This window comes from Neoarius graeffei, chromosome 15 (assembly GCF_027579695.1).
Source record: "Neoarius graeffei isolate fNeoGra1 chromosome 15, fNeoGra1.pri, whole genome shotgun sequence".
In the NCBI taxonomy this organism is placed as follows: Eukaryota; Metazoa; Chordata; class Actinopteri; order Siluriformes; family Ariidae; genus Neoarius; species Neoarius graeffei.
The window spans coordinates 47,294,802-47,318,876 of record NC_083583.1 but is presented as its reverse complement, the minus strand read 5'-3'; the positions used below and the strand labels follow the sequence as shown (position 1 = coordinate 47,318,876).

Genomic DNA, 24,075 nt, shown 5'->3' with positions numbered 1-24,075 from the left:
ATTTGAGTCGGCATTTTCAGTAGTGGTAATATGATTATGCAACAGTGATGATATTACATTACAAAATAATAAAACCTTTACATGTATTTTTAAAGCAAGTTACACTTAACAGTATCAAATGAAACTTTATTTTAACTGCTGTATGGTGAATTTGAACAACAATTCATCCAGTGGGTGGAGAGCCAAAAACATTAGACATATTCTCTGAGTGTCAATGGACATTTATAAAATAACAAGTGTTCAGTCATTCTTGATTTAGCTTCAGATTCAGGATATATTCCATATACATGAGTAATGTGTTGTGACTTATGTGACGGTTCCACACGTCAGTGTGGTACAGAATGGTTAATATAACTAGACATATTTCTATCACGGTTGAGTATGTGTGTGTGTGTGTTTCCAATCACAAGTTGTTACCCATGAAAAAGGAATTGTTCAAACAGTTGTGGATGTGACACACTTTTCAATGAAACACTCATGTTTATTTTTAAATCTTGCGACAATAAAGGATTTAATTTGATTTTTACTCATCTTTTGGTTTGAAGTGAAATAAGTTTGGGTTGATTGACATTGTTATGGGATTATTAGGGGATACCAGGCTTGTAGTACTCGAGTCCGACTCGTGCCCTAATTTTAAGGACTCGTGACTTGACTTGGACTCGGACTCATGCATTAACCGCATTCGGACTAGTAAATTGGAGACGAGGACTCAGATTTTTTCTTTATTTTTTGTAATGTGCCCTAATAATTTGGCGTAAGATATTTATATCTATAATTTTTGTACTAATTTCGTGCAAGAGTGTCACACCTGCATGCCTTGGTGTGTGCATCAGATAGACTCTCGGGCTCCGGACAGCGCGCGTGCCAAGCGGACTCTTGTGTGCGTACCGTAAACAACTTGCACCTGCACAGGATTAAGGCGCAATCAGCGCACCTATATAAAAACTGTGAAGACGCACTTACTTTGCGAAGTATTGAGTTGCATTGCTGACACGTTACCAAGCCTTATTTCCTTGTTTGGTTTCCTGATTTCCTCTTTCTCCTCTTTGATTCTGCCAAGTCTGCGATAACCTGTTTGTGCCTCGCTTGACCTATTGCCTATTTCACTGTTTTACGATTTTGCCTGCTATTCTGGATTGTTTACCTGTCTTCACTTGTATTAATAAACACACCTTCTGCACTTACATCCATCTCCCAACCATCTCTGACAGAATACTTCACACTCCCTGACAAAGAGAATGCACATTCATCTGTTCATATGTCATGTTCAGGAACAAACTAATGTTAAATGCACTAAAACAGCCACCGTCAAATGGTGTGGTTGGAGTCTTGTTTTTGGACTCAACTCGGATCAATAGTGGACTCGACTTGGACTTGACTCGAAATTTTTTTTAATGACTTGGACTTGAACACTGGGGACTCAAGACTGGACTTGGACTCGAGGTTTAGTGACTCGACTACAACACTGGGGGATACTTGTCAGTTCTGTCAGTTGGGTGTGGCATGGTGATGTAGTGGTTAGCACTGTCACCTTACAGCAAGAAGGTTCTATGTTCAAGCCCAGTGGCCAAAGGGGCTTTTCTGTGTGGAGTTTGCATGTTCTCCCCATGTCTGTGTGGGTTTCCACCGGGTGTTCCGGTTTCCCCCACAGTCCAAAGACATGCGGTTAGGTTAACTGGGTACTCTAAACTGTCCACAGGTGTGAATAGTTGTTTCCCAAGCCTGGAAATGGGAGGGTTGCAGCAAGAAGGGCATCTGACATAAAACTGTGCTCCAATTAATATGACATGTGGATCAGTAGGGTCCACATGGCAGCAACCCCACACACATAAGTGGGACAAGTTGGAAGGAGTGAGTGACAAATTACTTGTCAAGGCTCAAGGCTTTTTTTATTTGTCATTTCAACCATATATAGTTGGTACAGTACACAGTTAAAATGAAACAACTTTTCTCCAGGACCATGGTGCTACATTAAACATCACAGGACTACATATCTACATATAACAACATAAAGTGCAAGAGTGCAGCGAGTGCAAACATTGCAGACAATAAACGACACAAACAACATAAAGTGCAGAGTTGAGTGTACATATTGAGGTAGTATATGAAAAGGGAACAAATAAATGTAAACCTTGTGTGTGTACGCGAGAGACATTGTAAGCAATAATGCATTATTGTCCACTGTGCAAAGATTACAGTGGAACTTGTCAGTTCATCAATGAATGCTACTGTATACTCATCCATCTATTATCTATACTGCTTATCTATCAGTGTCACAGGAGAAGCTAGGAAGCGAGAGGCAGGGTTCACCATGGACAGGACGCCAATCTATTGCAGAGCTAACACAGAGATGTACAACCATTCACACTCACACATATGGGCAATTTAGAGGAACCAGTTGACCTAATCCACATGTCTTTGGACTATGGGAGGAAACCAGAGCACCCAGAGGAAACCCATGTAGGCACGAGGAGAACATGCAAACTCCGCACAGAAAGGCTCGGTTGGTCACAAGGTTCAAACCCGGAAGCTTCTTACTGTGAGGCAACAGCACTAACCAGTGCATCACCATGCTGCGTTACTGTGTCTATCACTGGTGTTATTTTTTCCTTGCAGGGGCATGGAGTGCAGATTTAATTACAGGTACAAGTTTTGCAGAAAATAATTACAGTGCTGCTTGAAAGTTTGTGAATCCTTTTGAATTTTCTTTATTGCTGGCTGCATAAATATGACCTAAAACATCATCATATCTGATATCCTAAAAATCTACTAAAAGTCCTAAAAGTAGATAAAGAGAACTCAATTAAACAAATGAGACAAAAATATTATATCTGGCCATTTATTTATTTTGTAAAATGATCCCATATTGTGTGTCAGTGAGTGGCAAAAGTATATGAACATCTAGGATTAGCAGTTAATTTGAAGGAGAACTTGGAGTCTGGTGTTTTCAATCAACGGCATGGCAATCAGGTGTTGAGTGTTTGCCTTGTTTTATTTAAAGAACACGGATCTATCAAAGTCTGATCTTCACAACATGTTTGTGGAAGTGTTTACAGAAATTTATCTGTCCAAGTATAATAAATTTCTCATTTGTTCAATTGGGTTCTTCTTATCTACTTTTAGGACTTCATGGAACACCTGATGATGTTTAGGTCATATTTATGCAGAAATGTAGAAGATTCTAAGGGAATAGAGCCTGAAAAGACTTTCGGGCACCACTATAATACCCTGTCCACACTAGGGATTTTGTACCTATACGATACTACTTTCGTACCGCAACACCTATCCACACTAGCAACTATACCGGTACTATAGCGGTATAACTGTATCGGTATGAAACCCACAAATGTATGGGTTTCGTACCGGTACAGTATCGGTACTGTAGCGCTTCGCTGTAGTGTGGACAGATGAAGCGGTTCTGTATCGATACAAATATAATGCGCATGCGCAATGAACCATTCCTACTTCTTCCAGGTTATTCATACAATATGCACGTGCTTTCCAGCTGTAAATAAAACGTCAAAATGGCTCTAAACGACCGTGGAGCTACATGGAGCAAAGACGAAGTTATGTGTTTGTTGGAGAACGGAGATTAATTTTCTTTGTTTCTTTCTCAACTGCCTCGCGCATTTTATACGAGTCGACCGAATAAATGACCACCAGAAATACAGACTCTACATTGACAACAAAAAGCACACACACGTTGCTTCATCCGCCATATTCTCGGAAGGAAGTTACTCGGTAACCACGGAAACATTTCGCACACGCGCATTTCAACTACCGTGAAAGAAAACCGCAAACATTTCTCGCTAGTGTGGACAGATGCACTAAACTGTACCGGTATACTTTGTATCGATACAGTTATACCACTTTCATACCGGTATATATGTGAACACAGCTTTAGTCCACTGGATCTACCAGCAGAATCCTGTAGGACACTTTGAATCCTGTTAAAAAGCCATCTGTCACAGGTGACATATTCAATGATTATGCAATATCAACCCATAGTGAAGATAAAATGCCATCACTCGCAATTCTACTGCAAAAACAGACAGAATCAAAAGAAATCTGAAATGTTTTTTCTAATATGTGGTATTATGCTGTAACTGCATGTAGGCCAGATTGCTGATAAGCTACATTTTTGCTGATAAACTGGTGCAATGACAGTAGAAAAACATTTTTTCATTATGGTAGGTGAAAATGCAAAACTGAAAACGTTGCTGATCCACAGTATCACCTCTCAGTTATCATCAGATAATGTAGCGAAAGGGGAGAATGGATAGGACAAGAGGACACAGGACAAGACCAAGAGGGAGAATATTCAGCTTTCAATTATGTTAAACTCTGCACCACTCTTAGTCTGCATCATCACTGCTTGATTAAAGGCATTGAGAGATTCTCCTCTTCTTCAAATCTTCAACACATCTCTGGCGTAAACAGCTCTATCATTGTTTGGCTAAACAACTGCCTCACTAATGCTCTCAGCAAGAAAAGATTGCAATGAGGTAGACCATAATGAGTACTCCAAGCCTGCATTGCTTTAGAGAGAGAGAGAGACCCAACAGACATCCATTCTCGCCCCTAAATGTATAGAAATAGAGGGTAAAGTTGAGTGAAGTCTTGAGTATCTTTTGTTTTGAATACACAAACTGTGTACAGATGGCATTACAGTTCATCAAGATGAATTGGTATGTTTCACTGGCAGAAGTTTACAGGAGCTCAGGGACAGCACATTAATGCAGCTGCTTCTGCATGTACCGTAGTGTGAATGTGGTACGCTCCCCTGGGATGGACTGAACTCCCCTGAGATATCTGCAGTTGGCACATAAAATGCCACATTGAAAGCCAGTTGGATGGTTAATCAGTGTTTCCCGATGTCTGGTCTGACACTAGGCAGCTGCCAAAAGTAGAGATTAAACGCTCAAGTGCACTCAGTTTGACAGAATCATCATAACAACATGGACAACTACTAAAAGCACTCATTAGCCATGGCTGCGCATGACTGCTAAAAGATGTGCGTTTAGGTGCAGTGAAGCTGAATTAATAATGGATGAATTCAGTGGTGAACTGTTTGTGTTGCAGTGCTGGTTACCTTGTGTGGAGATATGCTCTGCTGATTACAGAAATACACAGTAGTGTTATGTAACTGATGTATTCATCATCTGCCACCTCAGGCCATGCCATGTGTGTAAACCTCTGTCACTCCAAACAACATCTCATTGTGCTTGTACAATGGCAACAAAAGTATCTTGTATCTTGGTAGGACTAAATGATTCTGTGAGCATAGCCTACGCACGACAAACCCGTTCACTCACCAAAATTATCCACAGAGTCCAAAATGAACTATTTGCCATACTTGAGTAAAGTGCTATTTTGAAAATACTGCTTTAGTACAAAGTATTGCCATCAATGTTGATTTTCAATACAAGAGCAAAGCAATTTCACCACTCAGAGTGCTGATTGTGTAATGCAAAGAAAAATCTCAAATAGTGTACAGATAAAGATATTTCCACCAAAAATCTGACAAGTTATAGAAGTTCCTAATCTTGGGAGAAAGATTTGTGTGCAGACCACAAAACAGAGTGGGACAGATAGAGCGAATTTTAAACTCATTCACAAAAATGCAGCTCAGGAAATTTTTATTACTACAATTAAAGAGTTTTTTTTTTCTTAAATATCCTATCATCATCTTCTCCAGCACTGTTGTCAGGTTGGGGTCCATGTGGACCCTGTTGAGCCACGTCATATTAATTGGAGCATAGTTTTATGCCGGATGCCCTTCCTGCCACAACCCCCCTGTTTCTGGGATTGGGAAACAACCATTCACACCTATGGACAATTTAGAGTAGCCAGTTAACCTAACTGCATGTCTTTAGACTGTGGGGGAAGCCGGAGCACCTGGAGGAAACCCACACAAACACGGGGAGAACATACAAACTCCATACAGTAAAGGCCAATTTATGCTGACAACCCAGTCCTCGCAGATGGCGTCGCAGATAGCGTCTGCGTAGCCCCCCCACCTTCGCAGACACTCTGCGCGCACCTCCCAAAAATTGTGACCACCGCAGAAGCCTCGCAGACAGCGTCGCAGACAAGAGGGCTCTTGGCCTCTGCATGCTCTTGCGACAAGGCTTTCGCAGATAGCTTTTCGCAGACAGTTGTAATTTATCGTTGAGCGGGGAGTAATAGGCGTGCGCGATGTTATTCACCGTCACAACTCAAGGGGGCGCGAAGTCGCGAAATCGCTAGGAGTAGTTGGTGGGTGTGGTTAGTGGAGTGTTTATCCTCCGGTTACTTATAATGACTAGAACTGGAGTCGTATAGATGTACGTACTTCCTCACTTCCTCGATCAACCGCTCTTCGTGCTGCTCCATCTTCGCTCGTGTTTTTAAAAATGGCGGTCGTGAAAACAAACCAAACCGGGAAAGTAGGGAAGCGGAAGTGCGTGTACAGCGGATGTAGAGTGGACCAATCAGAGCCCTCTTGTCTGCGACACTGTCTGCGAGGCTTCTGCGGTGGTCACAATTTTTGGGAGGTGCGCGCAGAGCATCTGCGAAGGTGGGGGGGGCTACGCAGACGCTGTCTGCGACGCCATCTGCGAGGACTGGGTTGTCAGCATAAATTGGCCTTCTGATTGGTCCACTCTACATCCGCTGTACACGCACTTCCGCTTCCCTACTTTCCCAGTTTGGTTTGTTTTCACGACCGCCATTTTTAAAAACACGAGCGAAGATGGAGCAGCACGAAGAGCGGTTGATCGAGGAAGTACATACATCCATAGACATAGGATGTCTATGCGTACATCTATACGACTCCAGTTCTAGTCATTATAAGTAACCGGAGGATAAACACTCCACTAACCACACCCACCAACTACTCCTAGCGATTTCGCGACTTCGCGCCCCCTTGCGTTATGGCGGTGAATAACATCGCGCACGCCTATTACTCCCCGCTCAACGATAAATTACAACTGTCTGCGAAAAGCTATCTGAGAAAGCCTTGTCGCAAGAGCATCCAGAGGCCTTGAGGCCCCCATCAGCCACCAGGCTCGAACCCAGAACCTTCTTGCTGTGAGGTGACAGTGCTAACCATTATACCACCATGTCGCCTTTAAATATCCTATCAAGTGAGCCTATTTTAGCCATTCTCCTTGCATTAACAGTAAATATTATGAATATTTATGAATATAAATATCATCAATAAATATTGCATTGCGTTAACAGTAAAGATTATAAACTTTTTTATGAATATGGCTTGAAAAAATCCTCTCAGAAATTCTGTCTCAAGATCATGTTAAACTACTGGCTAGCATTAGCAGTAAATTTTATACATTTATAAATGAACATTTATAAATATACATCCCAAAATCAGAAAAATTTGTGAAGATATGTTGAAATTGAAATTAAAGCTGAAAACAATGATTTGTAAATAATCTTTGATAGAGGAAGCCCATGCAGGCATGGCAAGAACATACAAACTCCACACAAAATGGCCTCAGTCAGCAATGAGGTTCAAACCTAGAACCTTCTTACTGTGAGGTGATAATACTAACCCACTGCACGACCAACAAATTAGCAAAACACCACTCATATTATCACAATATTCTATTCTGAGATTCAGCCAATCCAGTTCTTTGAAATCATTCCAAACTTTCCATTGATATTCCACTCATTTTATGAACTACTCCCGAAGGTAGAGTCCAAAATCATGTAGTCACTTAGTTAAAAAAATTCTTACCTCATCTACGTTCTCAAAAGCATTAATGACATCGTAGGGCAGGCAGGAAAGCAGGTCGATAACAAACCAGGTCTTCACATAGTTCATGCGGATCAGTTTCGGGTCTGATATGACCTCCCCAGCTGGTCCCACAAACGTCGTGTGGAAATTCAGCACAATGTCCACGAGGAAGATGACGTCCACGATGCTGTCCACCACCAGCCAGGTGACGTTGTTCTGCTTGGTCTTGAAGGAGACATTGTAGGGTACCATGATAGCCGTGTAGAAGGTGAGGATGAGGATCACCCAGTCCCAGGTGGTTTTAAAGGTGCAATAATGCAGAATAATGTGGGGTGGCGTCTTGGGTGTCTCTTGTTTGTACTGGGGGAGGATGTCTGATCCCAACTGCAATACCTGACAACAAATGCTGAATGTTTTTTTATGCCATATTTATTTTATACCATTCACTTACTGTATATGGTGTACATTATAGATTAGACGGCATTGGAACAATTCATAGACACCTTTATGGAGCCATAGTGCTCATCCTCTCTTGATAGTCTCTGTCTTTGTCTATATTGCATGACAGTTTTGTATGGCACTGTTCTGTATTTTGCTCAGGTTTTTCACTATGTCTATATGTGCGTTTCTAATTTGTAAATATTTTGCCACCATAAAACATGAAGCAACTTGAACATTATGTGATGTTTTAACATACAGTGGTGCTTGAAAGTTTGTGAACCCTTTAGAATTTTCTATATTTCTGCATAAATATGACCTAAAACATCATCAGATTTTCACACAAGTCCTAAAAGTAGATAAAGAGAACCCAGTTAAACAAATGAGACAAAAATATTATACTTGGTCATTTATTTATTGAGGAAAATGACACAATATTACATATCTGTGAGTGGCAAAAGTATGTGAACCTTTGCTTTCAGTATCTGGTGTGACCCCTTTGTGCAGCAATAACTGCAACTAAACGTTTCCGGTAACTGTTGATCAGTCCTGCACACCGGCTTGGAGGAATTTTAGCCCATTCCTCCATACAGAACAGCTTCAACTCTGGGATGTTGGTGGGTTTCCTCACATGAACTGCCCGCTTCAGGTCCTTCCACAACATTTAGACTGGATTAAAGGCCATAGGCAAGGGTCAGAGGTGAAACGTAGAATATCAACTTTACTGTCGAGAAGAACGACCCAAAAAGCGAATTCAATTTTCCTAGTGTCTAATTTGCACCCTAATATTGAATAAAACGGTTAAAATATACTGGTTTGCCCAATTTCTGAAGGGTTGTTTACATCTTACTTACACTACGCGCACTTTCACCTCCAGGGGACCGTTGTTGTGACGTCATTTAAGCCAAACAGACTGGGAGCAGCTCTGTGTTTACTTGCGAACCGAGCACATGTGTACGGACTTTGGTTGTGAGAGGTTGTGTAAAATGTCTGAAAGCGATAGCGAATTTGAAGTAGGAACTCTCCAAATTAAATATCGAGAGGTGAAACCATACATGTATGAACCTATGGCCGTTGCGAAGCAATCAGTGAATACGGCTCACTGGTTTGACCGTGCGGCCTCGGAATCGGACAGCGACTCGGACAACTCTGATCGCGCTAACCCCGGACCTCAACAAGACTCGCACCCAAACGATTTATCCTGGTAGTTATGATAAATTCCTACTTTTGTTGTAATACTAAATAAGAGTCCTTTTGAAGAATAATTAAACCGTCCTCCCTAGTGGATATAGGTAATGATTACCTGACAGTGCGCCGGTAGGCCATATTAGCCTGCCATCCATGGCATTATACTATTTATAGCCGACTGTAAGCGAGGATATATCCCTTTGTCTCATTTCCACAATGATTGTACAGGATCCCTCAGAATTCTTGACTTGTCAATTGTAAGCAAAAGTAAAAATGTTTACCTCCAATCTTCTCCTTTTTGCTTGAGCGTTGCTGGTCCGTTTCTTCTTTGACTGCTTGATTTTATTTCACGTGCACAATCCACTCTCTCCGCCTCGTCTCCTCTTCCGGAAAAAAAAACCAACCCTCTGGCATCACGCGCACAATCCACTCTCGCCGCCACGTCTCCTCTTCCGGAAAAAAACAGCCCTCTGGCTTCACGCGCACAATCCACTCTCGCTGCCTCGTCTCCTCTTCCGGAAAAAAAACAACCCTCTGGTTTCATGCGCACAATCCACTCTGTCTGCCTCGTCTCCTCTTCCGGAAAAAGACAACCCTCTTGCTCCGCCGCTTCTCCTTTTTCGGAAAAAGCCAACCCTCTCACTCCGCTTCTTCTCCTCTTTCAGAAAAAGCCAACCCACTCGCTCTGGCTTGTCTCCTTTTTTGGAAAAAGTCAACCCACTCGCTCCACCTCTTCTCCTTTTTCGGAAAAAGCCAACCCACTCTCTCTGCCTCTTCTCCTCTCTCGGAAAAAGGTAAAAACTTCTTCCTGAACTGGTCCCGTTGTTACAGTTCACTGCACAACAATAAGGCATGGTTTTTCTTTGGAAATTCCCGAACGCATGTCTGCACTCAAGCCAAACGGCAATGTAAGTAAACATAAGTGGACTCAACTCAAGCGGTTTGTTTGGCTTAAATGACGTCACGTGCCAAGTGGTCACGAAAATACCCAAACAGAAATTTGCCACAATCAGCGCTAACTTATTTTAATTATTACTTATTAACAATACTTCTTGGGACCAGAAGAAAATTACAGAGGTTTTTTAAACATATAAAGTTTCAAATGTGCATAAAATTAAAACCATTGCCTATGAGCTTTAAGGTCAGAGCTTTGACTTGGCCATTCCAAAACATTAACTTTATTCTTCTTTAACCATTCTTTGGTAGAACGACTTGTGTGCTTAGGGTCGTTGTCTTGCTGCATGACCCACCTTCTCTTGAGAGTCGGTTCATGGACAGATGTCCTGACATTTTCCTTTAGATTTCACTGGTATAATTCAAAATTCATTGTTCCATCAATGATGGCAAGCTGTCCTGGCCCAGATGCAGCAAAACAGGCCCAAACCATGATACTACCACCACCATGTTTCACAGATGGGATAAGGTTCTTGTGCTAGAATGCAGTATTTTCCTTTCTCCAAACATAACACTCCTCATTTAAACCAAAAAGTTCTATTTTGGTCTCATCTGTCCACAAAACATTTTTCCAATAGTCTTCTGGCTTGTCCACGTGATCTTTTAGCAAACTGCAGACGAGCAGCAATGTTCTTTTTGGAGAGCAGTGGCTTTCTCCTTGCAACCCTGCCATGCACACCATTGTTGTTCAGTGTTCTCCTGATGGTGGACTCATGAACATTAACATTAGCCAATGTGAGAGAGGCCTTCAGTTGCTTAGAAGTTACCCTGGGGTCCTTTGTGACCTTGCCAACTATTACACGCCTTGCTCTTGGAGTGATCTTTGTTAGTCGACCACTCCTGGGGAAGGTAATAATGGTCTTGAATTTCCTCCATTTGTACACAATCTGTCTGACTGTGGATTGGTGGAGTCCAAACTCTTTAGAGATGGTTTTGTAACCTTTTCCAGCCTGATGAGCATCAACAATGCTTTTTCTGAGGTCCTCAGAAATCTCCTTTGTTCGTGCCATGATACACTTCCACAAACATGTGTTGTGAAGATCAGACTTTGATAGATCCCTGTTCTTTAAATAAAACAGGGTGCCCACTCACACCTGATTGTCATCCCATTGATTGAAAACACCTGACTGTAATTTCACATTCAAATTAACTGCTAATCCTAGAGGTTCACATACTTTTGCCACTCACAGATATGTAATATTGGATCATTTTCCTTAATAAATAAATGACCAAGTATAATATTTTTGTCTCATTTGTTTAACTGGATTCTCTTTATCTACTTGTAGGACTTGTGTGAAAATCTGATGATGTTTTAGGTCATATTTATGCAGAAAAATAGAAAATTCTAAAGGGTTCACAAACTTTCAAGCACTACAGTAAATATGAAGTACGTAATTGCTTTGTGAAAGTCAGCAGTGTGTTTTTTTCTGTCTCTGGTGGATGAATGGGAGAAAAGAGGCTCGTAAATGTTATTTCAAACACTTACTAAACTTACTTGTCGAAGAAGAAGAAGAAGAAGAATGACCAACTACAAATAAATTTTTAAAAAAAGTAAAAGGGCACATCATCTGCTAGTCCTGGGTGCCTGAGCTTGCAACTTGTCCACTTGTAAGTCTAAATAATCCTTGTACAAAGTGTATCAAATAAGAGTAAAGATATTCATGAGCAAGTTTGGATCATGACCAAAAATGTGCAATGTCACAATACTCGTCCCACAGTAAGGGATTTATGATACCCAGACAGTAATGTCTCATTATAAGTCTTATTTGGCACAGCTACTTGCAGCTGAAGGCACATTGATCCAAAGTACTTATAAATCTCAAATAATTTATAACCCAAAAGACTGCAGGCTAATGCTGGGATGTACAAATACTCTCGGCTTTAACTAAAAATTACCATTTCAAATTCTAATACAGAATAAATAGTAAGTGGACAAACAACAAACAGTAAGACTTTCAGAAAACAAAGCGGTCCTGCAAAGAATAATACAATAACTTAGACAAATGCAAAGGCGTGTTATCCTAGGTATTATCTGAAGAGCTACGACCTTTGGATAGGGATAAGGATTAAGCATATAATCTTTTAATTAGACAGAACAGCCACTGAATCTCAAATGGTTTCCAAATTGTCCATGTTTTCAATCTCAATATTTGGAAAGATTATAAATTGTATTTTTCATTCTTAGTGTTTTTGGTTGTAACGGTTTGTGGCTGAATAAGAAGGGTGTTTTATCAACATGGCTCTTAAATTGGATTGTGCAAAGCATAACCAAGAGGTCCACGATTTTTGTATTTTGTTACAGTGGTGGAAATCACAACCCACCATTGTAGAAGTTATAAAATCTAATCAGCATGGGAAGTTCACGTTCAATCAAAAATGAGCAAAATATTATTGTACATGTTTAAATAATGTGCCTATTTTTAATAGTTTGTTTGTAAAGTAAGTTTGTACTGAAGGGGTCCATCTTATTTAACTTAAAGCAGTCCGAGATGTAAAATGGTTTAGAAACCCTGCTTTATGGTACATCAGCATGACAGATCACAAACACAGGAAGTAATAACATCTTATTAAACTAGTCATTTTGCTGTTTTTTATAAACAGGATGCACTTAACACCTCGGTAATATGGCACAGCTGTTTTAAATGTGATTTAAAATTTGAAATACAAAGTTTTTGTAAGCAAAACAAAAAAAAAATGAATGGACTGAGCTGAACTATTCAGACAGAGTTTTATTTGAGCAGCTGCCTCAAAAGTAGAAGAGATTTATCTCTAGGAAGCAGAGGAGCTGCGAAGGTTGGCACAGACATTCTACTTCCTTTGGCCAGGAGTGCTTGAGGAAGAAATAAGGGTTGAAACGGCCTTTGATGAGAATTGAACACACATATGCACACACGCACGCACGCACACACTCGCTCGCTCACTCTCTACCTCAGCCAGACGAGAGTGCTTGTGGACGTTCTCTCCCTTATGAACAGTAGGAGCCAGCTGCTGAAGGACGCCACGGCTGCTCGTCAAAGCACGAGTGAGACGGGCAAACTTAGCCCACCCTTAGGGAAATAAGTAAACACAAACGTGAGAATTTCATCCTCTGTGGAGGTTTAATTAAACTCAAACATATGCTCTAAATTACAGGCTCTCAAACTCTGCTCCTTGTGTCCACCCTGTCCTGCACGTTTTAGTGTTTTCCCAGCTCCCAAAACACCTGATTCAACTAATCAGCTAATTAGCAGTCCTTCCTGAGGTGGCATGAGTGTGTTAGAGCAGAGAAAACACTAATATGAACAGGACAAGGGGTTCTCCAGGACCAGGGTTGTGAACCTCTGCGCTAAATATTAATGATGGCCATAATAATGTATGACCTGTGCAAACATTTACATGAGCCAAGTGGCATATCATGTTTGTTTTGTCGTGGACATTCAGACAACTGGACAAAAAGCTGATTCACTTTTTTATGGGATTTCAACGTCTCCAAGCTATATTTACAGTCATATGTTTTTGAATATCCTACAATTTAGCATTTTTGTTGTATTCTGTTTGGTCTGTGCCAATAACATTAATTAATCTGATACAACACGATAAACACGTTAAAAAAACATGCACCAATTACTTCCTTTCTCTCCCCTTAAAAGCAACACCTTTACACATAACACCCTCCTGCCATTAGACATTATATGTGGTTTCACAAACCTTTAGATGAATCATCTTCGATTGGCTGCTTAAACGCTGTGATGTCATTAAACGTGCACAGGAAAAGCACAACTTTGTCCTGTTCATTGCGGATGGGGGCGATTTTCACGAAGAACCACACAGGCATACCTGTTGAAGGACAGGACAGTGAAATATGATGAGCTCCATCACATTGTTTCGACGGGTATGTCATACTTACTTACAGAGGTGGACAAAGTACCCAACTTCGTTATTTAAGTCAAAGTACAGATCCCATTGGTCAAATGTTACTCCGATACAAGTGAAAGTTGTCCAGTCAAATTTTTACTTCAGTTAAAGTGCTGAAGTACTTGCTTTTAAAAATACTTAAGTATTAAAAGTACATTTTCTGTCAACGCATTGTTGTATTATTGCCACAGTGCTTACAAAACCTAATGTTGTTACTAAAGACAGAACTGTGAATTCACAAAATGAAACGTTAAGCTAGCTAGTCAGTGAAACTCCACCTGACATGCTAGCAAACTCTTTTCAAACTCAAAATCATATTGGGTAGCTAACGCTACTAGAAAAGAAAGCTTTCTACGTTCTGTTTATTTGGCAAGATTATGCTAAAACATACTTCTGAAAGGACTTCAGATGTTAATGTTATTCATGTTAGCGTAACTCCGTTTTTACATGCTAACTAACAGTGTCTAAGTTAACTAGCTATGTGTAAACGTTAGCTGTGGACAAGGCGATGGCAACTTGGTGGGAAAATCCATAGAAAGTCATTTGACTAACCAGACTGCATAGCGATTGCAACGTTATCGCTAGCTCTAAAAGCACAGACAACTTCGTTACAAGCTTTCTCTTGGAATAAAACGTTTATATACCTCAACATGCTTCTGCAGATTGGATGGTGAGTTTTTGTAGGCCGTGATGTGGTTCGTGTTCAGCAAACAAAGCAAACATTTAAAACTAAATGTATCTTTAATCCTTTCAGAAAACTGAAACATGGGTTCTAGCTATAGCCATGAGTGCATGCATTCCCTAGAAGAACCACCACCTTCCATTCTGCCATCAACTGATCGTATTCAAATAATGCTGCTGAGGAATCATTGGACTTGATTTTATACAGTCTATGGATGTGACGTAACCCTAGTGATTACTGACCAGCTGTCTCAGTGTCACCTGCGAAAAAACCATCACGTTTTAGAAAAGAAAAAAATATCCACTTTCAAAGCTGCTTCATAGTAACGAGGACCTTGACAGAAATGTAGTGGAGTAAAAAGTACTATATTTGTCTTTCAAATGTAGTGAAGTTAAAGTCATAAATTTCCAAAAAAAAATACTCAAGTAAAGTACAGATACTCAAAAAGTGTGCTTAAGTACAGTACTCAAGTAAATGTACTTTGTTACTGTCCACCTCTGCATACTTAACAGTTGTCTACTTACGGTTCTTCTTGTACATGAGAATTTCAAAGGAGTTCATTTCATAGCTCTCAAAGGTCTGGCACACTTTCTCACACGTCTCCTTGTCAGTGAGCTCCCCATACATGAAGCTGAGAGAAAAACAAAATGGTAATCAACCACACACATTTGTTTGCAGCATCATAGCATGTAGTTCTTCTGGGATGCAACAGGAATGTCTTAGCTATAAAATGTCAGCCACAGGGCATGCTGTTGTAGGAAAATAATTAACAATGGGATGGTGTTGATTATTTTCCAATAACAAGACAACCTGAAGTGTTTTATTCCTCTTATACCACAATTTCTCTCAAATTTACCAACTATTACTTTTTCTTTATTTATTAATAAACAACATCTCATGCTTTTTATCTGTTTAGAGGAAAATGATGCAGATCAGTTTATTATTAAGATTAGATTATGTGGCGCATCTGCCATAAAAGTTCTTGTGAAATAGTGCTAGCATATTAGAAATGAGTGCATTAACTACATAAGGTACCACCATTAGCACTACTGTTATAGAAAATTAATCAACACCTTCTGACCAATCAGATTTGAGAATGCAACAGCACAATGGTATAAGACTGTATATGGTGTAAGATGGTATAACTCTTGGTGTATGTCTTCAAACTGGACTAAAAAAAAGGACAAAAATTTCTGAACCTGCAAGTGCTGCTCTTCTGCATGACTTCAGCTCGATGGTAGCCTGAGAGCTTGCAGAATCCATCGTTACTGTAGACAATGGGCCAATCCACAATCTGGGCGTTCCCCAAAACAAAATTTGTGTCTGGCATGAAACATAAAAAATTAGCAATGTAAAAGATTGAAAGGTTTATGTTCAAATCAGAGCTTGCAAGGCACATTAAGCTGGGTGTTTAGAGACAGGTTAAGCCTACTCTAAGACGTGAAACACTTTAGAGTAGGGAATTCTGATTGACCTCACAGAACGCTCAATGATAATCCAGCGTATGTCTTCATCCTCTGGCTAGTTGTTCATTTAAAAAGAAAACAAACCTCTCAGTCATGCAATGACTAATGCTAACAGTGTATTTGATTGGGCACTTACACTACCAGTCAAGGTCTGGACAAACTAGGTGTATATTTATATATTTACATATTTAATGCACACTGTAAAAAATAAAAAAAGACTAAATTGCCCATAGGTGTGAATGGGTGGGAACCACTTTGACGTCCAACCTGGGTAGCTCTCCTGAGCTAGCTAACAAATCTGCAGTAAATGGTCAACTATGGCCTTGCCTAATAGCCCCCAAGAATTACTACATCATCACTTGTTTACCGCAGTGCATTGTGGGGAATAGCTGGGGTCAGTAGTTAAGCGATATGACGGATGTCATGAGAGCGATGTGAGAGGACCGATTTTGCCATGCTCTATCATGGAAGACAATGAAATTGGTGATCTAAAGAGGTGGAGAACATGTCAAGGGTTTACAGCAGGAAAATCGGAATCCAAATCAAGCTTCGTGAGAAGGTAAGAGTCTAGACTGAGTCTACCACACTGTACAACAACGTCAAATCTCAGAATGTCTTATTTCTGAGGATGTATATTGGATCACGAAGCAATCTTAGACTTAAGTCTAAATTTGTTTCTTTTAATCTTCAGTTATTCCTTACCATTTTCTAAGAAGCAATCTTAACCTTGTACTTAATCTTGATCCAGCACAATGAAAGTTACAGATGCAGTAAGGGAAACTATTATGAAAAATCAACTGTTGACTTAAGTCTAAGATTCCTTCATGATCCCGGGCCCAGATGAACAGCATCAAAACATTTACAAATGAGTGATTAGTTAAATAAAACTTGATATCAGAAAACATAAAAAAAAATATTTTTTTTGGAAACCCACTGATCTGCCGTGTCATGTTCAGTAGAAATGCATTTTCTTCAGTAAATGCCACTAGTGAAGTACACTGAACATTATGCATATCCGAAAGAGAACCCTCCGTGGTTTGGGAGTTTTACTGGTCCGACAGGTTCGTTCGGCTGCCGAGTGCTTCGGCACGTTGAGAAGCAAAGCCCAAAGAATGCTTCTGTGTTTTACAGGCTTTGGAATATTGCTAGTTTCAGATGATGAACAGTGTCGATTGTTATAATCATCTATAACTGAAGGCCATTCCACAGACCATGGAAATATTGCTGGGTCACAGTTTAAGTACATCTTTTTTCCACCACAGAAATGTAAGCTACAAACACTTGTCCATTTCGATTCAGTTCGAAGGTTTTCGTTGCAGATTAAACTTATCCATTTCTTTCTTCTCTTCTTCTTAACTGGCAGCTGATAAAAGCTCAAATTAGGTGTTCTCTTTGTTGTGGAGACACAGTAAGGCACACAGCAATTCACTTTAGGCGGCATGGTTAAAACTGGTTAGACAGAACAATGCAGTGTTTAACAAAGGCGAAAGTAAACAATACAGCGGAGCTGACCCCGGGTATCGCCCATAATGTGTTGCGGTAAACAAGTGATGATGTAGTTATGGGTTAGGGTTATTGGATTGCACATAGCTGATATACAAGAAGAAGAAGACTGGGCTGCCTTAAAATTTTGAGTTCATGGAAACATATAATAAGTTAGTACAAGGAAGTAATCAATTGAATTTACTATATGAGTTTCAATGAACTCGGAATTTTAAGCCAGCCTGGTTACTAACTTTTTTTACGTTAGACCAACAATTTTTTTTTTTTACATTTTTGTCTTAAAGGCATTTTGATAAAGACTTCAATGTAAATACTAAATTTAATGCTAATGTATCATTTAATTTCTGAATCAAAATGTTTTATATATGTATTTTTTCGTTTAACAAGTATTTGTTGTTTAAAATTGAATTGTTTTTCCCTCAGAAAAGTAGTTTTTATTATTTTATTAAAAGTAGATATTAGTTTTTGTGTCTATTTGAAAACTTTAACAAAGGCCTCCTAGGTGACGCTTCCTCATGAAGGTGGTTGAGAAGATTCCCAGATTGTGCAATGCTTCATCTGAAATACTGTTAATTATTTAACATATAAAACAGTTTGGATTTGTTTCACATTGTTCTTTAGTCACTGCATAATTACATATGTATTATTTCATAGTGTTCATGTTTTCATTACTATTCTAAAATAGTTTTTAAAAAGAGTAAAAATGAATAAAACCTTTCTATAAACAGGCATGTCCAAAATCTCACTGGTAGTGTACAGTGGGCCATCATAACACATTTATAAACATTTTTCTCACAATGTTAAATGAATTATGAAAGGCTTATGTTGAAATTTGTGAGGTGATATTTTATATAGTGTGATTTTTTTTTCCTATGACACAATTTTCAATATGAATTTTCATTATAAATAAACTTAAAAATAAACTTACTGTACATTTTTAGGTTCTTCTGATGTATTTACAAAAACATATATTATTAAAGCTTTCAGACATATTCAGTGATGTAATCATTTGATAATTGCTATTCATTTAGTGGGCAGCACGGTGGTGTAGTGGTTAGCACTGTCACCTCACAGCAAGAAGGTTCTGGGTTCAAGCCCATTGGCCGGCGAGGGCTTTTCTGTGTGGAGTTTGCATGTTCTCCCCCTGTCTGCGTGGGTTTTCTCCAGGTGCTCTGGTTTCCCCCACAGTCTAAAGACATGCAGGTTAGGCTAATTGGTGGCTCTAAATTGACCATAGGTGTGAATGTGAGTGTAAATGGTTGTTTGTCTCTATGTGTCAGCCCTGTGATGATCTGGCGACTTGTCCAGGGTGTACCCTGCCTCTCATCCATAGTCAGCTGGGATAGGCTCCAGCTTGCCTGTGACCCTGCACAGGATAAGCGGTTACGGATAATGGATGGATGGATGTTCGTTTAACCAACATGAGCTTCTTAAATAAGTGAAGCTGTCAAAATTACACATTAACGCTTCGTAGCAGTGTTATAAATACTGTCACCTCACAGCAAGAAGGTTCTGGGTTCACAGTGGCCAACGAGGGCCTTTCTGTGTGGAGTTTGGAGTTGAGGAGATTAAAATCATTCATTACAATGATATATGGTTTTGGGTTTTGTTTTGTTTCTATTTAATGGAAACGGACCACCAGTGGAGTCGATGGAGTAAATACACTTTCCAAATGCAAAATGACATCGATACTTCATTCAAGACATCTTCAGGCTTAATGAATGTACCACTTGCAAAGATAAACTAAAAACTTGCAAAATTAGGGCCAAAAACAGAAACTATAACATTATTAAACAAGCTACCCAGAGTTCTTCTCACTTTCATGGAAAGCCTAAGCTACAAAAAAAAAAAAAATCAATGCCACCTCCTGAGACTGGATATAAGCCTTACAAAAATCCTCCAACATTCTTGATAAAAGAATGATACCATGCTTATGAATGTGTTATGAAGCCTGCATGTTGGTACCCTTCAAATAAAGTATTAGTGGTCGAGCCTGCAGGTGGCGAGTGAATGAAAATGTCATAAAATTACTGCAAGTTTTTACTAGCCTGTTAACATAATGGAATAAAATTAAGTTAATCTTTATATTTCGGAATCTTTCACTTGGATGATTCTACAAACAATCCTCCAGAGAGAGGGACAGAGAGAGTCCAAAATCCCGCTGAAAGCATGGCTGGCTGTACAAATTTGGGTAATTTTCTTCAGTCTTCAGCACAGCACAATCCCCAGTGTTAAATTAACACCTGCAGTGTTTATATAAATTCATCTGGATACAAATGAACAGTGGAAGAGTTCATCCAACACCAGGGATTCATTTGAGTAAATCTAATCCGTCTCCACATGGCAAGACACAAAAACAGGAGGTTACTGGAATGTTACAGATTAGTAACTCTGGGAAAGTTGTGACAATACAGCGGGCTACATGGTTAGTGCTCACTTCTACTTCAGGGATTAAACACAGACAGGAAAATGTATAAACAAGGTAGAAAGTGGTTAGAAAAGTGACTTCTAATAGCACTATCTAAACCTACATGATAGCAATATTTGCACAAAAAATGTTTCTAAATGAGCAGAAAAGTCACAACAGAAGCGGATAAGCTGGATGGAAGAACAAGGGAAAAAAACGTCTACATGATTTTGGTTATACCTGTCTGTCTATGGGATAATGTCCAAACTGAAACATTGAAAAGAAAAAAATGTGTTAAAGCAATTAAGGAAAGGCAGCACAGTTGAAGCAGGATTGTATACAGTACATCGCTAAATCCTCAGTGCTGAGGTTAACACCTACAGGGTTCAATTCAGTTGTGTTGAATTTAATTCACATGTACATGTTGTAGGTGGTAATTCAGCACTGAGGATGTTGTGTGAACTAAAGCAAGCAATAAAATCATTACAATGAAAAAGCATTCATGAGCTGCAATAAAACTTTGGTTATTGCATTGCAAGCAGATACAACAAGAATGTGATCTAAACTAACTGAAATATTACATAAATAATGAAAAAATATTTCTTGTAGTGAAGTGAAAACCCATTTGAACTAATATTTATTTATGCTTAAAACAAATTATATTCTGGTTGAGATGAAAATTACTGCAAATAGGTAGTGTCACCTTCTGTCCATCACTGACTACAAGTATATTTACAATTAAAGCATAATATATATATATATATATATATATATATATATATATATATATATATATATATATATATATATATATATATTACAATGCTGTCAACCAAAAATGGCTTCGAAATAATGAAATGAAATGTTTCAACATTAAAAAAATACTATAAACAACAGTAAGTCATAATAAACAAAACAAAGTCAATATTTGGTGTGAGACGACCCTTTGCTTTAAAAAAAATAGTCATCTCTGGTACAGTGAGTGCAGTTTTAAGCGGAAATGAGCTGTAGGTTTTACTGAGCATCTTACAGAACCAGCTACAGTTCTTCTGGACACTTTGTCACACTCGCTTCTTCATTTTGCACCAAAACCCAGCAGCCTTCATTATGTTTTCTTTTTTCATCTGAAAAGTGCTCTCTTATGTAATACGCTGCTCAGATACCAACTTTTATTCTGTAACATTTAATTTTGTGCTGGAAAACAAATGTTCTGACTCGATAATGTAGAAATCATAAAATAGAAATCTATAACCAAGTTTGTTTGAAAAAAAAAAATAGGGTGCCTGAGACTTTTGTACAGTACTGTATATAAGACAAACAATATCACCATAAAGGTGCAAAAATGTAAAAGTAAAATGAAGTACAGAAATGACAACAAAGAAAACAGGAATATAAAAATATCAAGGTTTGCTTTTAAGGTTTTGCTACATCCTAAACCATACATATGTTTTCGTACCATCAATACTGATACTAAATAGCATGTTTGTTTTTTTGTTTTTTTAAAAGAATGACATTTACAGTAAGTGGCATGGTGGTGTAGTGGTGCCTCATGGCAAGAATGTTCTGGGTTTGAGCCCAGCGGCCAGCGAGGGCCTTTCTGTGTGGAGTTTGCATGTTCTCCCCGTGTCCGCGTGGGTTTCCTCCGGGTGCCCCGGTTTCCCCCACAGTCCAAAGACATGCAGGTTAGGTTAACTGGTGACTCTAAATTGACTGTAGGTGTGAATGTGAGTGTGAATGGTTGTTTGTCTCTCTGTCAGCCCTGTGATGACCTGGTGACTTGTCCAGGGTGTACCCCGCCTCTCGCCCATAGTCAGCTGGGATAGGCTCCAGCTTGCCCGCAACCCTGTAGGACAGGATAAGCGGCTACAGATAATGGATGGATGGATGGATGGATGGATGGATGGATGGACATTTACAGTAGGCAGCATGGTGGTGTAGTGGTTAGCACTGTCGCCTCACAGCAAGAAGGTTCTGGGTTCGAGCCCAGTGGCCGACAAGGATCTTTCTGTGTGGGGTTTGCATGTTCTCTCCGTGTCCACGTGGGTTTGCATGTTCTCCCTGTGTCCATGTGAGTGTGAATGGTTGTCTGTGTCTATGTGTCAGCCCTGCGATGACCTGGCGACTTGTCCAGGGTGTACCCCGCCTTTCGCCCATAGTCACCTGGGATAGGCTTCAGCTTGCCTGCGACCCTGTAGGACAGGATAAGCGGCTACAGATAATGGATGGATGGATGGATGGATGGATGGATGGATGGATGGATGGACATTTACAGTAACACTACTAATTTGATCAACGACATAGTGTGATTTGGGATGGAGCTGAAATCACACTACGTGTGATACCCAGGATAGCGATGATTATTCAAGTGCAGCTAGTTTAGAAGATGAGGCCTACATTACAGTCAAAAGGTGTCTCATTAATCCTCCTCATAAAAGAAGAAGAAGAGTTCAACTTATGGAGAGTGAGCAGGGAAAAAAAATACACACAGGACAAATGACTCTTCCAAGAACTAGACTGCTATCAATCACTACAGAATAATTTATGCTGTGTGAGATGTTTTGAGATGTGTAAATGGGATTGAAGTGTGAATGATTCCAAAGTGCTCCAGAGGGAAAAATATCCAGGAAAAGGAAAATTGATTGTGCATTAAGTCATAAGGAACACAACCCTCCTAGTGACCCTCCTGATGTTTAGTATTGATTTGTATGGTCGTGTTGTTCACCATGAACATAAAATATACTGGAACTAAGTTAGATGCTGAACACAAACAAATAGAAAAATACAGTCATGCAGTGCACAAAAAAGCCCATGCTGAAATAACACCTGCACCAGCAAGGCTGAATGAATGAATGAATGAATGAATGACTTCAGGTTGGAATTGTTGAAATATTTTCAGCACTGGGAATTCTGCAGTCCAGCCTGAAAACACACCATTTGTTAAAATCTTATTTTATTCCAGCTGAGGCTCCAGGAAAAACAGAACAGGCTGATGAATGAACCTGAACCCCTGACTGTCCATCACTTCAGTATTCAGTTTTGAAGGTGATGAAATGAACTCTTAGAGAAAGGAGAGGAAGAAGAAGAATGCTGGATGTGGTGTAAAATGAGCTTGCTGTCTTACCGTTGGACCTCCGGACGATATTCTCTAGAAAAGTATTCTGGGGGGCCACGAGTCCTCGGCGACCCCCAGCCATGCTCTCCTCCTCCTCCTCCTCCTCCTTACTGGGACACTGGCACTGACAAACGATTCTAACCAGTGAGTCCTGCTTTGGAGTCTACATGATTTCAGATGCTGTAGGGACAGAGAGATGAGGCACTGTGATTGTGATGCACTCTGCTGTCCCTGGGCAACACCGTGTGTGTGAGAGAGAGAGAGAGAAAGAGAGAGAGAGAGAGAGAGAGAGAGAGAGAGAGAGGGGGTCCGGACTAGATTCACTGCCCCGGGTCGCACCGCCCACATCAGCCGTGGTAATGGAGCTGAACGGCTCAACCAGAGACGCCACCTTCTGTCAGTCGGAGGAATTGCATGATTTAATGGACAAACTCGACTGGGAGATGATCATCCATCCATCCATTATCTCTAGCCGCTTATCCTGTCCTACAGGGTCGCAGGCAAGCTGGAGCCTATCCCAGCTGACTACGGGCGAGAGACGGGGTACACCCTGGACAAGTCGCCAGGTCATCACAGGGCTGACACATAGACACAGACAACCATTCACACTCACATTCACACCTACGGTCAATTTAGAGCCACCAGTTAACCTAACCTGCATGTCTTTGGACTGTGGGGGAAACCGGAGCACCC

At 40.0% G+C, this 24,075-nt stretch overlaps 1 protein-coding gene across 2 annotated transcripts in view; it reads right to left on the bottom strand.

Moving 5' to 3' along the window:
* Nucleotides 1-23,554, bottom strand: part of kcnh1b (potassium voltage-gated channel, subfamily H (eag-related), member 1b) — a 93,453-nt gene extending 69,899 nt beyond the window's left edge. The window contains exons 1-7 of one of the 2 annotated variants that reach the window (XM_060940551.1): nucleotides 23,392-23,554; nucleotides 20,511-20,537; nucleotides 16,094-16,217; nucleotides 15,419-15,525; nucleotides 14,006-14,134; nucleotides 13,247-13,365; nucleotides 7,739-8,131 (exon numbers count right to left, since the gene is read on the bottom strand). In XM_060940551.1, the coding sequence (XP_060796534.1) occupies nucleotides 7,739-8,131; nucleotides 13,247-13,365; nucleotides 14,006-14,134; nucleotides 15,419-15,525; nucleotides 16,094-16,217; nucleotides 20,511-20,537; nucleotides 23,392-23,464 (972 nt within the window). In that variant the 5' untranslated portion in view covers nucleotides 23,465-23,554. The remainder of the gene's footprint in view (nucleotides 1-7,738; nucleotides 8,132-13,246; nucleotides 13,366-14,005; nucleotides 14,135-15,418; nucleotides 15,526-16,093; nucleotides 16,218-20,510; nucleotides 20,538-23,391) is intronic. The other variant, XM_060940552.1, reaches the window with a different exon arrangement.
* Between the last annotated feature and the right edge of the window lie 521 nt (nucleotides 23,555-24,075).